Source organism: Strigops habroptila, chromosome 11 (genome assembly GCF_004027225.2).
Source record: "Strigops habroptila isolate Jane chromosome 11, bStrHab1.2.pri, whole genome shotgun sequence".
In the NCBI taxonomy this organism is placed as follows: Eukaryota; Metazoa; Chordata; class Aves; order Psittaciformes; family Psittacidae; genus Strigops; species Strigops habroptila.
This window is the reverse complement of record NC_046360.1, coordinates 27558645-27571267: the sequence shown is the minus strand read 5'-3', so window position 1 is coordinate 27571267 and position 12623 is coordinate 27558645. Positions and strand designations below refer to the sequence as shown.

Here is a 12623-nt window from a genome sequence, read left to right as displayed (position 1 = left end):
CTTTCAGCCTTTTTGCCTAAAGGGAGGTTTTAGGCTAAGATTTTGTGGCGATTGATCAATATAGTTGAAAGAAAAAGGAGGAGATGTGCCACATCAGGGTTCACCTGTGTTACTTGTCCGCCAGTCTCGGTAGCCTTGTATCATTCCTGGTTGTTGGGTACCACAGACCCCTCATATGCCAATCCTCTTCGTGTGATCCTGGTGGTGGAAGGAGCAGGCATGTAAATTGCTAGTGCTCGCTATTCCTCCCCGTGGGATGCAGGTCCAAGATAAACTTTGAGGATGCTCCCTAGCAGGACTGGCTCCTCCAGGAGCAGGCAGCGGCAAGCTGCTCAGAAAAACAAGGTCATGCTGCCTTTTTTTTTATTTTTTTTATTTTTTTGGTGAGCACAGGAATCAACAAAGCGATGTTATATAACTTCTATTTATATCCCGCTTGCTCACTAGCTGCAGGCATACAAGAGTGGCTGAGAAGGGAATTTAATGAGCTCTCAGGGCTTGCTCACCTTCCAGAGCGGGTAGGAGCCAGCTTGTTTTTGAAGTGCGTCAGCAAATGAAACTGGTGGTGGGTGGGTGGTTTGGGTAGGTGGACTGACTTGTTGCTATGGTTTTCTTTAATTCCTCTGTCTCTCAAGAAGATCTTACACTTCTTCCCCCCCTCCCTTCTTTCCTTTTGGGGAGTCTGCAGACTTCCTTGTTTCTCACACCTACACAGCGCTCGCTGGTTCGGTAAGGAAGTGGGATTCATGCTCCTGCCATGCAAGAGCCTTGCACAGATTAACTGAGTGACCCAGCGGGTGCGTGCTCCCACATGTATGCCGGAGGAACTCAAATAAGGCTCTGTGCTGAAAGCAGGTCAGGCCCCCGAGTCTCCCACGCTGTGGAAGCCATCTGCTCTGTCTGCGGGGGGATTTAAACCCTGAACCCCACAGTCATGTTTCTACCTGTCATTCCCCCAGTGTGCCTTCACTTTCTGGTGGTCACCCAGTGCCACTTCCCTGTCCCGTGGGTTTTGTGCTGGCTCTGGAAGGGCTCGAAGGGACTGAATCTCTGTGAGGCTTGTTCTTACTTTCCTTTTTGTTAAATGACTTCAAATTGCATCAAAGTTTTAGGTGTTGCAGTAGGAGAACATGTAGGCTATACAGGCTCTTCCCGAAATGAGTGGTGTAATTCTGTGGCTGCTTTTACTTAAAGCTGGTTGGGAAAGACAAGTGATTCCATGGAGCAGTCTGTGAACGCTTGTACCCCTCCAGAAACATCCTCTGTAAGGTGGGACGGAATCTCCAGCGAAGAGCAGAGCCTTGCAGGATGGTGTGTGGATGCCCGTGGCAGAGAGACTGTTTGTCTTATTTGTGAAAAACAGAGCTGGGAAGTCCCCCTTCTGCTTTCAGGACAAAGTTTATTTTACAGTTTGCAAAAGAAACAGGCAATTGAGGTGTTCTGGCAGATTTTCCTTATGCATTTATTTCAAACTGTGAAGTATGTTCAGCATAAAATACTTCAGCTGCCGTTTCCTTAAGCTATGCAAGACTAATGATATCCATCACTCACGCCCCAGAGTGATGGATCTTTAGGGAGCCAGGCCATATGAAAGATTTCAAGAAAAGAGAGGAATCAGCGATATTTAAAATAAATAAATGAGGGGGAGAGATAGCGAAGTTAGGTTTGAATTCTCTGCAGCTCAAGCCCTTGCAATATGTTTAGGCAGAACGTAAAGGGCTGGCATTTGTCCTCAATTTGGTGCTTGTGTTAGCAGTGCTGTTCCCCTCAAAATGTGGCTGCTTTGAAGTAGTCCAGCTATAAGAAACCGTATGGGGGTGGCAGGCTCTTTCCACAAGCATGAAGTAGCACAGAAGTTTTGCATTAGTTCATGCTGGCAGCCTGTCCGGGTAACCCAAGCGAGTTAACATCCCCGTAATAATTTCTGTCTAGTGTTGGAATAAAATGTCCTGAGCTGAAGCCAGAGAGCTGATCCTTCTCTTGTATCTGGAGGGACTTTCCTCTTTGAAATATCCCTGGCAAAGTCAAGTTCATGGGGTATTTTCTGTTCGCTGGTATTAGAGAAGTGGGGAGGGAGACGACAGCAGTTTGCTTTAATTTGTGAGGTATTTGCTGGAGCTTTGCTTTCCCTTATTTATTAGTAATCAAATATTTGCTTTCCTGGGGAATTCTCTGGGATCCGGTGGGATGGTCTGGCAGGGCTCAGTGGCTGTGGGCTGTTGAAACAGCTCCGTGAATTACAGAGGGTGTGGTCCAGCAAATGCTGTGTCCTCTGCGGCATGACGGCAATCTCTGTTTGGGTTCTGCAGCCAAATGCTTGCCTAAAATCAGGCCACCCTTCTTGCAGGAGGAAGCACGCATCTCAGCAGATGCATCTTAAGCCCAGCGCTTGCTAAGAGGTTGTAGCTGTATTTCTCACGACGAGATCACTCTGCGCATACAGTCCAGCCTCTAATTACTAAGTCTTGGGTGGAAAGTGAAGCTTTTTGATGCAAAACAAGTGAACGGTTGTTCCTTTTCTCGGTTGGCAAAACAGTTGTGACTTCAGGGCAGATGCAGCTAACAGGTAACAGCGTAGGGGAAGCTGTTCCCAGTAAAGGTGGCAGCACACACAGGCAAAAGTGGATAAGTTTTTCAAAGGCAAGAGCTAGAAATAAGCTGCTTTCATCTGGTTCCTCTCTCCCCCACTCTCTACACCCCCATTTAACAATCCTACACTGGGTGTAGACTCACTCATTGTTAAATTTATTGTAGGCTAATTAAATGTATAGTGGATTACTCAGCCTGGGGAAAGAGAAGGCTCAGGAGACACCTTATAACAGTCTTCCAGTACCTAAAGGGGGTGGATGAAATACAGAGAGGGACTTTTTACAAGGTCATGTAGTGACAGGACAAGGGGGAATGGCTTTGGCAGAGGAGATTAGGAAAAAATTCTTCCCTGTGAGGGTGCTGAGGCGCTGGCACAGGGTGCCCAGAGAAGCTGTGGCTGCCCCATCCCTGGCAGTGTTCAAGGCCAGGTTGGACACAGCGGCTTGGAGCAACCTGCTCTAGTGGAAGGTGTCCCTGCCCATGGCAGGGGTTGGAACTGGATGAGCTTTGAGATCCCTTCCAACCCAAACCATTCTATGATTAGTTAGCTGGGTCTACACCCTGTACACCTTACATGAAGGTATTGGTCTGCTGCATTTATGGCTTCACTTTCCAAAGGGCAGATGACAGCTCTGCTGGTTAAAAGGAAAAAAAGTTTGCTATTGATTTGCTGGTACATAAGACATGGTGAGGAGCATTTGTCCATGCTGTGGAACTATCCTACCTCCATAATCCCACTGCCCTGAACTGCTGGGTAGTTCGCTGACCTTCTATTCCACTCATCATTGGAAATTTTGTATATTATCCATATTACATATGTCAAAGGTCTTGGAAGGCAAGGCAGGAAGGGAGAAGAGATGAAGTGGACATGCTAGGAAATGTGCCCCTGCTTTGCTGACTTTTTTTTTTTTTTAAATGAGATTCTACAATCTGCATTGTTCATGCTCTGCAATATTTAAGAATGTGCCAAAAAATAACCACAGAAAATGATATCAATTTGAATAAAAAAACAGCAAGCAAAAATAGTATTTTCAGATTAGCAAACAAGGTAGGTACACATTTAACAGTGTGTGTAAATAATTGGAAGGGGAGAGGATATCAAGTTCCTGGACATAACTACAGAAGAGATATTTAAAAAAACAAATCAGTGACTGGAAGTTAGTGACATAATAAGGAGCTTAATCACGTTTCTAACAGTTATTAACCACTGGAACAGACTCCAGACAGGCCTTGTTTATCATCTCTGATGCCTTGTGAAGAAAGATTAGGATGCTTTTCTGAAGAAGGTACATTACTTAAACACAACCTTGGGCTTAGTTAATGAGTAAGAGCGAAGGGCTGATGGTGCTCGAGGGCAGGCCAGGCTGTAGCTGATCAATGCATTGCAATTTAAACTTGGTCTTAGATTTATTTTCTAGTGAAATTAGTCACTTGGTTTGCATCTTCTCTTCTGCAATATGTTTTGCATGGACCAGGGAAATGAAGTCATAGATGGTATGGTAATGGTACTTGCTTACCACCCTCCTTTGGCTCACAGGCAGTGTGATGGAGGGGCAAAGGTGTAAGGGGGATATTCTGCTGTGCATGAGGTTTCTGGTTGGATTTCTTTAGGACCAGACTTGGGTGATGGAGAGGAGAAGGAGGAGGAAGTTATTCCATACATTTCCTGGTACCTGGTGTTATTAATTGTTTTACTCTGTGGTATTTTAATAACCCACTTTTGGTGTCAGGAGAAGGAACCAGTGTGGCTAGCTTTGGAGATATGCAGTGCCCATGCTAGGTTGTTCTTCTTCCATCCCCTCAAAACAAATGCAGGCTTATAATGCTTGCTGTATCATATGCCTGTAAAAGAAGCAGCATAGTGCTGCTTGCCTAGTGCTTCATACCTGTATGGAAACAGTGCACCGCAAAAATACATATATATTCTCCAGCCACTACAAGACTTTGAACTTGCAAACCTAATGCAAGAAGATTTTCCCCTTGTGTCTCTTAACAAAGGTCTTTCCATTGCCCCATGTTAGTTTTGAATGAGTTTGTGTAGGTGGTGGTTGGTCTGTCTTTAAAATGGTTGAGAACTCAGCTTGGTGTCCTGCACGTGGTGAGTGTGGCTGTCACATTAGAAGCCTGTGCATGTCACATGTGGATGTTTTTGAGTTTCTTTCATTCTGTGGCTATGTAATTAATTGTGATCACGTTATCTCTGATGTTCTCGCATCAGAAGAGTCTTGGTTCATTTAATCAGCTGGTTGCTGCGCTGTGGAGATATATTGCGTTTCACTGAGGTACGTGTAGTTGTAAAGCTGTTTGCTGAACCTGGCATGCATAAGGCAAACCTCATGATCTTCTCTCTGTCATGTGATGTCTCTTGTTTGATGGCAACAACTCTTCAACAGTCATTAACAAAACACAGTTGAAATAAAATTCAGTTTCATGCTGCATGATTTTAGCATTCCGTAAGAGCAGGCAACTGGTTCACCAGCATCTGAAGGATGAGTTGAAGCTCGTATCTTCACTTTTCTTTTGGGTAGCATTTCTTCTGGTACCTCATACTGGGACAGCCAGGTACAGTCCATGTACTCATATGTTAGGGGTCACCATTCCCTGCCTTACAGTGGGTTTCTAGGAGATCTCAAGTCTCAGCTTGGTGGTGGCTGAATTGGCAGGGTCTGTCTGGGAGATGGGGAGGCAGCCTGGGCTTCTCTGCCTGGTGCACATTGAGGGCAGTGCTCCGTCTTGCTGCAAGACACTTGGTTTTTGGGCTTTTAAAGGGCCACTCAAAGGGACGGCTGATGTCAGATGCTGCAGTGTCAGTGGTACATTAAAAGAACTGTTCTTCAAAACCATGTACGAGCGTAGAGGTTTGCTGTTCTCCTTGTCCCAGGCTGCTCTCCTGGCGTGCTTTCTCTTTCAACAGTCTTGCTTGTTCGATGTTTATATGCAAGCCAGGATCCTGGCATACGGTACCCTAAAATGGCCACTCTATTTCCATTCTTAAAAGGGAGATTTTTTTTCTCGTCTTTTTGCTTTAAGGCTATATCTGTAAATAAATTTTAGGACTTCTGTCATAATTATCACCACCAATTACCTGCTCGAGTGCAACGTGCAAGATTACACCTCTTAAAATACAGTATCTTTGATAGCTGGCATGTGGTAGATTCATATGTGTGAAGGTGTTAGGCATCCTGACCTCAACTGAAACAATCATTTTGTGACAACCATTGAATGTATGCACAGCACGTACAAGAAAGCTTTACTGGAAATGTTCGTTTCATTTGGGTTTTTTCTCTGAAGTGCAGTGGAAAGTCAGTTAAGAAGCTTGAAAAGACGACAAAAATCGAGCCTGTCAGCACCTAACAATTACTCACATACAAGGTGTTTCTTCAGTGTGGTTCATCTAAAAAAAAACTTTTCCTTCACCACTGCTTCATTACAGGGAGACTCCTCCTGTACAGGTTCTTAAGATGTGCAGCCGGGGGCAACCATCGCTCGCCTAATGAACAAACCATGGTATTGTTTCAGAAAACAGTTACCCTTTCTAGAACTGATGGTTTATGCTGGTCTATCTGTAAAATATTATTGGTATCCTCATTTCATAGTACTGGTAGAGTAAAATTTTCAAGATGCAACCTAGGTGCATTCCTCCAGCTGTACTTGTAGCTACCAAGTAACAGACCATGCTTCAACAGGTTGGCTGCCCAGATAACCCAGCCATGGGTTTGGTTGTTGGTCAGCAGCTCAGGGAAACCATGTTAGCATATCTCTTGGTTATGACTGTAGTTGCTAGCATTCTGTCCATTAGGTCTGGTCAGGCCAAAGAACCCATTTAAAATTTAAAAATAAATATCTGGATAAGCAAACTGTCATTCAGACAAAAGATGTTTTTATTTGGATATAATTTATAGGAAGACATTAACATTCTCCATATAAAGCATTGGTTTAGAGAATAATTCTGTAAATACTACTAAATGAATTGGGCAACCACATCATCTTGTGTCGTGTCACAAGGCCCAGCAGTGTTTCTGTAGCAGTGACTTCGGAAGAGGGCACCTCTTCCAGTCCTCTGGTATGTCTGTTTTATTGGACTGTACAAGTGGGTGTCAGGAGGAGGTACCAGTGTCGCTGGCTTTGCAGAGGTATGATGTCCATGCTGGGTTCTTCTCCTTTCCCTGTTCTCTGTTAATCAGTAGAAGTAAGAAGGAACTCGTAAGAGTTTACCTGAGATGCTCTGGGCAGGTAGAAGGTATTGCAGTGGTGGGAGGGATATCTCATGTGAATATTGACCAACTTCTTTAAATAGTAGTACTCCTCTGCTGTCTGTAATCAAAGACGCAACTTTATTAGTGTTTCAAAGTCATTCAGTGCTGTTCTCACTGCAGCTGCTTGGGAGTGATCAAAGGCAGGCGTACCAGAGACAGCCTTGTGCACTCCGCTTTGCAGGAAAGCAGGCAGGATACATTGCTATTCCCATTTTAATTTGGTTTTTTTTTTTCAATAAATCAGGCTTCATTCCTATTCATCATGTAAAGCTGTTGGATCGTGAGCTGCTGCAGAATGCTAACTAATTTCATAATACTCTGCATAAGGTGACCCACTTACAAGTTCATCCTTCAGTCGTGTTTAAGCTCTGGTCCTGATTTATGTAACAGCATATTGGTTTCATCAAGAATCGTCTGATCACTCACTGTGTCGGCTTCTTTTTGACCTGTACATGATTTGTATTCTCCTCAATTTTAGGAAGAACTTTCTGTCTCTGTGCACATATGGGCAGAATAACACTAATAAACCTTCTTATAAGTGGTCAGTGCTTTGAGCTTTTCTGTCACTTAAAGATGTATTAGAGTAGGAATTAAAAGGAGCTTTAAGATGTCTGCTGCAGACAGGGCACTGGAAACTTAGCATGAAATGTCCCTCACTACATTGCCCTGTTTGTGCGTTTTTGGACTGTGATTAACTATGGCATGTTATGAGTCATAGTCCCTTTGATTTGAGGGCAGGAAGGCAGGACAGTTCTTTTTCCTCTGTATATTGTTCACACGCTTTTCTGAACTGAGAATCAAATTATAGATTGTTCCATTGTCCTTACCTTAATTCATTGTACTTACCTTAATTATGTTGTTGAGAGTGTGCTGCCTAAATGTATTAGGGCTAGTGTGATTTATTGCACTCGCTTCTCCTTAAAAATGTATTTGCAAGTTGATAATAAGGGAGTTAACGTAGCTGAGACACTTGGGCTTCCTTAACAATAAAATACAAGTTTCCATTGCTCTAGGTTTCAGTTTACTGAAAACTAATTAACTTCCCAGTCCCTCAGGATATCACGTAGTGAAGAAAGGTGAAATAATCTGTATCCCAACCTGCATATGAAGATACAGAACCTTTTTCATTTTCTCTTGTAGCATTCATTCTTCTGCCGACTGACGGAAGATAAGAAATCTGAAAAGTTCTTTAAGGTTTTTTATGATCGCATGAAAGTGGCACAGCAAGAAATCAAGGCTACTGTCACAGTCAACACTAGTGACTTAGGAAATAAAAAGAAAGATGAAGACTCAGACAGAGATGTACCGAACAGGAAAAGAGGTAATCCCTGCTTGTTCGTTTCTGAAGTGACGAGGGAGTAAAATGCTGTGTTTTGAACTCATTTCAATTGATGCAATAATGCTCTGATCTCTGATCCCACAGAACAAAGTTCAGAGATCAGTGGTGCCCTGGCTCAGGATTTCAAGAGCTTCATCCCCTCTTCATCCATTTGTGAGATTGTGCTATTGAAATGATGAAAAGTATTTCTGAGATGAGACTCTGCCGCCTTGTCTATCGTGACAAGCTGCTCAAATCTGATCCATAGTAACGACCCTGGACTGTGGGTTGTGGTCAGTGCCTTCTCTAACAATAAGTGGAGAAATCCTATTTTTCTTTTATAGCAGGTCTTTTTATTGTAGCTCCTGATAGTTCTAGATGTGTGCGCCCTAACCAATTAATACCAGAATTTATAACTTTAATGTGGTTCGCATAAAAGGTGCAGAGTGTGACATGATACTCTTCTAAACTCAAGACCGTCACATCACACTAAACATACTTACAAAAAGAACTGGTGATGAATAGCTGGCCTGTGTGTGAAACAAGTGGGAAATGTGTGAATAGATTTTTCAGGTCCCCTTTATTCATTTTGCCTAAGGAAGAGCTGTTCTTGTGTGTTTTAGTGCGAGAACCGATGAGCCAAATTACCGAGGAAGTCCGGGATCAGTTATTGGAGGCCTCTGCAGCTACAAAAAAGGCTTACAACACTTACCGGAGGGAGGCTGATCCTGATGACCATTATTCGGCAGGAGAAGGAGCACAGTCGGCAGCAGACAAGAGCAAAGATGACCTGGAGATGAGTGCTGTGATCTCAATAATGCAACCCATCCTCCGGTTCTTGCAGCTGCTCTGTGAAAACCACAATCGGGATTTGCAGGTACAGCCTGGCTCCTTGAGCAGGCATGCTCGTGTCGCCTCGTGCAGTCACCGTGGTCCCATCGGTCTCACTAATCCTGTGCCTTTTTAAATTGTTACATGACCAACTATTTTCTTTAGCCAAAAAAAGGTATTTTACCTTGCTGGACAAATACAGGGAAGTCCAGTTATCCAGTGTTCAGTGGTATTTTCAATATACGTAAAAGGTGGTGGGATGACCTGGCATGTTTTTTAAAAGTATATACTCAAAGCAAGCGAGTTACTGATCTACTTGTGAGAGGGGAAGGAAAGAAAAAGAAGTCATATAGAAAAATAAAGAGAGCATTGGGACTATGGTTCCAGCAGCCCTCAACCATATGCTTCCTTCCCAGTGAGCAGCTTCTCCTGGGTTTTCATGGATCTGTTCATGTGCATAGAGTTGAACACATGGTGATTGTGTCAGAAAAACTTCAGCTGGAGTTGAATCTGGTGAGTGATAGGAAGGGCAACAAGAAGGGTTTCTAGGTTGTACCGACAGCAGAAGGAGACTAAGTGGAGCATGGGTCTGCTGCTGAATGCAACGGGGGCCCTGATGATAAAGGACACAGGGAAGGCCAAGGTGCTCAATGCCATCTTCACCTTGCTCTCTGCTGGTTAAGATCAACCTTCACAAACTGTAAATGGCTAAGGGACTGGAGTATCTGATGGGCAAGGAGAGGCAGAGAGAGCTGGGAGAGGTCAAGGTAGAGAGGAGAAAGCTTGGAATATCTCACCATGTGTGCAAATACCTGATGGGGGGATGCGATGCGAAGAGGATAAAGCCAGACTCTGCTCAGTGGTGTCTCATGGCAGGGCAAGTGGGGTTGGAGTTCCCAAAGGTCCCTTCCAGCCTCAGCAGTCCTGTGATACTCTGGGATGTGTTTGTATAATTTTAAATAGCAAGCACAGATCTTGTATGTTGGTAATCTTATCTAGCGCGTGCCTCCACAGGAGATAAGATTTTTGCTTACAAATGGTCTGCAATTAACGTGATTTTTGTTCAGTGTAACCACTGCTGCTGGATTAGAATTGGAGGCAAGCAAGGAGCTAGTGAGATGCAGTACAATGTACTAAATGCCGTCATAAAGGAGGGATAATTGCCTTGATTGCATATTGTTATCCAGCACGCCAGAAGTGTAGGACCCTGCATGAGTGCTTTTCAGACCTGCCAAATCACTTCCGCTGAACTCGAATGCCCTGCTGCTGGCAATATGTGAAATCAAATCTGTATGGTAATGTTCCTGTGCTGGGAATGTGTACTTCTCTTAACATTTCATAGGTGCCAAGGTTATGTACATCAGGATTTCTCCTAATTTTTTCAAAAACCTGTTTGATCTTTGTTTTATCAAACAATTTTCATGCCGTTAGCAATGTTGGAGACAAGCAGGACGCAGTTTTATGTGGCAGTAGTCCAAACCGCACACACATGATCCTTTGCTGCTGCTGTTGTCTGTGGCTAGGCACTGAAAGCTATAGGAGCAAAATTGAATTCAAGCCAGTGCAGAAACTGGCCTAATCTGTTCTCCATCCTGAATAATTAGATTCCCTGAACAGCAGGTAGTTGCATTCAGCTCCAGGAGAAAAGGTGTAGGGTTTTTTTTGGTTTAGAGCTGAAGGAGAGGCAGGAGGGTCTGAGGCTTCAAAATCTCTGTCTGCAGCTAGTATGTTGTAACTAAACTCCTTAATATTGCCAATGGACTCACTGCTTAAAGGAGTAAGAAAGACCTATTCTGAAAGCTGTGTGTCTTCCAAAATTGCATGAAGTTAGATTTGAGTTAGAAGCGAATAGGAATCACCTGCCCAGTGCAGTTGCAGGTTTATCAAACCAAGCATTTTACAAGCTGTTAGCAATTGTGAGTAGTCTGATGATGTGCAAACCCAAGAAAATGCAAGTCATGGCTGTAAGAGTCAGTATGTGTTTTGGATGAGGAGGAAGTCTTCCTGAAATGGCTTAGGGAGTTGTAATACTGTGCCGTTTGCATCACTCAGGCATTCCCTTGGCAGATAAAGCTCCAGTTTGTTCTGCATTGCAGACAGGGTGCTGTCCACCTCCAGCTTACTCCATGGGTCTGGAGGAGGAAGAGTTGCAATATCTCCTTCAAATTATTGCAAGGACTTGGACAAATGGGTAGACTCAAGTATGTCTCCTTAATCCGCTTTGGGCTGAAATGAAATTTTGCTGTGGAGTACTCTTGGTATTTCTGTTTCTCTCTCAGCACACAGATACTTGGGTGCTCTTGTTAAACTTGCTTTAGGTCTGACCTTTGATTCAGTGCGAGAGCTCAGCCTTGAAAGCAAAGCTGTCGTGGCTCTATAGCCAGCTTGTTGTCTGATCTGCTTTGACTGGGTTACAACCCCACCAGTTTCCTTAGGAGGTCTTTTCTGTACTGTCTCCTTTCTGAATGACGCTGTCCCTGTATACTACAGAACCAGTCACGAGAACTGAACTCGTGACAAGCTGAGTGAAGCATCCAGGGAACACTTGGCTGTGAGCAGGAGCTGCCCTGGCTGGAGGTGGGGAGGACTGGAACAGGGACTCACTGCAGAGCAGGGAGCAGTGCCCTCCCTCCAGAGTCAGCGCCTGGGCAGGTGATACCCAGCAGCCTTCAGCCTCAGTGTTACGCTTAAATCCCGAATTCACAGGAAAAATAACGGTCCAATTCTTTTTTTTCTTATCAAATGTGATATTTCTGCAAAATAAAAATATTGTGGTGGTATGCTAGGCAGTCATGCTCAGATTACAAGTCTAAGTTGGTAGGTTAAGTACTGCTTTTGTGCAAAATAAAGCAAGAATTGATATAACTTTCAACATTGGACTTGACTGTTGCTTTTATTTGTAATCCCTGGAGGCAAAGCCTGGGTAGTAAGGACCAGTAAAGCTCTGAATGCTGCAGGAGCGTGTTTCAGTAATTTGGCTAGTGGAGCAGTACTGCTGCATGCAGAGAGTGAGCTGGTTTAGCTCACCATGTTTTGGGCAAGGAGAATGTGTGAGAACTAACTTTGTAAGACCAAAGAGCAAGCCTGTATTCAGTGAAAAATGCCTTGCCTTACCTGGTTGCTTGTAAAGAAAAACCTGGTAGTTTAAATATACCTCTTTACTAAGACATTTTTATTTATGTTCTTCCTTGCAAAGTTTTTCCAATTAGGGATCAGATTTCTGCTAAAACAAAAGACTGTCCAAAGAAAAGATTTAGGCTTTTGGGGGAATTACCCACTTAAATGGTAGAACTGTTCCTTCCAAGGACTCTGTGTTCATCCCTGCTTGAACAAATCAAGCAAGTATTCTGAAAGCCAATTTTATTTTTAGTCATTGTGTTTGCTCTAAAGGGTATTTGGCTTTAGGCTGTGTACTGGGAAACAAAGTCCCCAACACCCTGACGTGCTGTAGAGGCATTAAGAACTGGCTGCAGATGCTGCTTTGACAAGTGTAGCCCTATCTGGTCACACATCCCAGAAATGGGGAGGACTGGGCTCCCTAAAAATGAACAGAGTGTGAAGTCAGCTGGGTACCTCCAGACGGTTATTCACAAAGGTAGGAGTTTGAATACTGCCTGACTTTGAGTGCA

The 12623-nt window shown here is 43.8% G+C and overlaps 1 protein-coding gene across 12 annotated transcripts in view; it reads left to right on the top strand.

Moving 5' to 3' along the window:
- ITPR1 (inositol 1,4,5-trisphosphate receptor type 1) overlaps positions 1–12623 on the top strand; it is a 178909-nt gene that overhangs the window by 123322 nt on the left and 42964 nt on the right. For all 12 annotated transcript variants that reach the window (XM_030501150.1, XM_030501149.1, XM_030501139.1 and 9 more), the window contains 2 exons: positions 7986–8166; positions 8787–9040. In XM_030501150.1, the coding sequence (XP_030357010.1) occupies positions 7986–8166; positions 8787–9040 (435 nt within the window). The remainder of the gene's footprint in view (positions 1–7985; positions 8167–8786; positions 9041–12623) is intronic.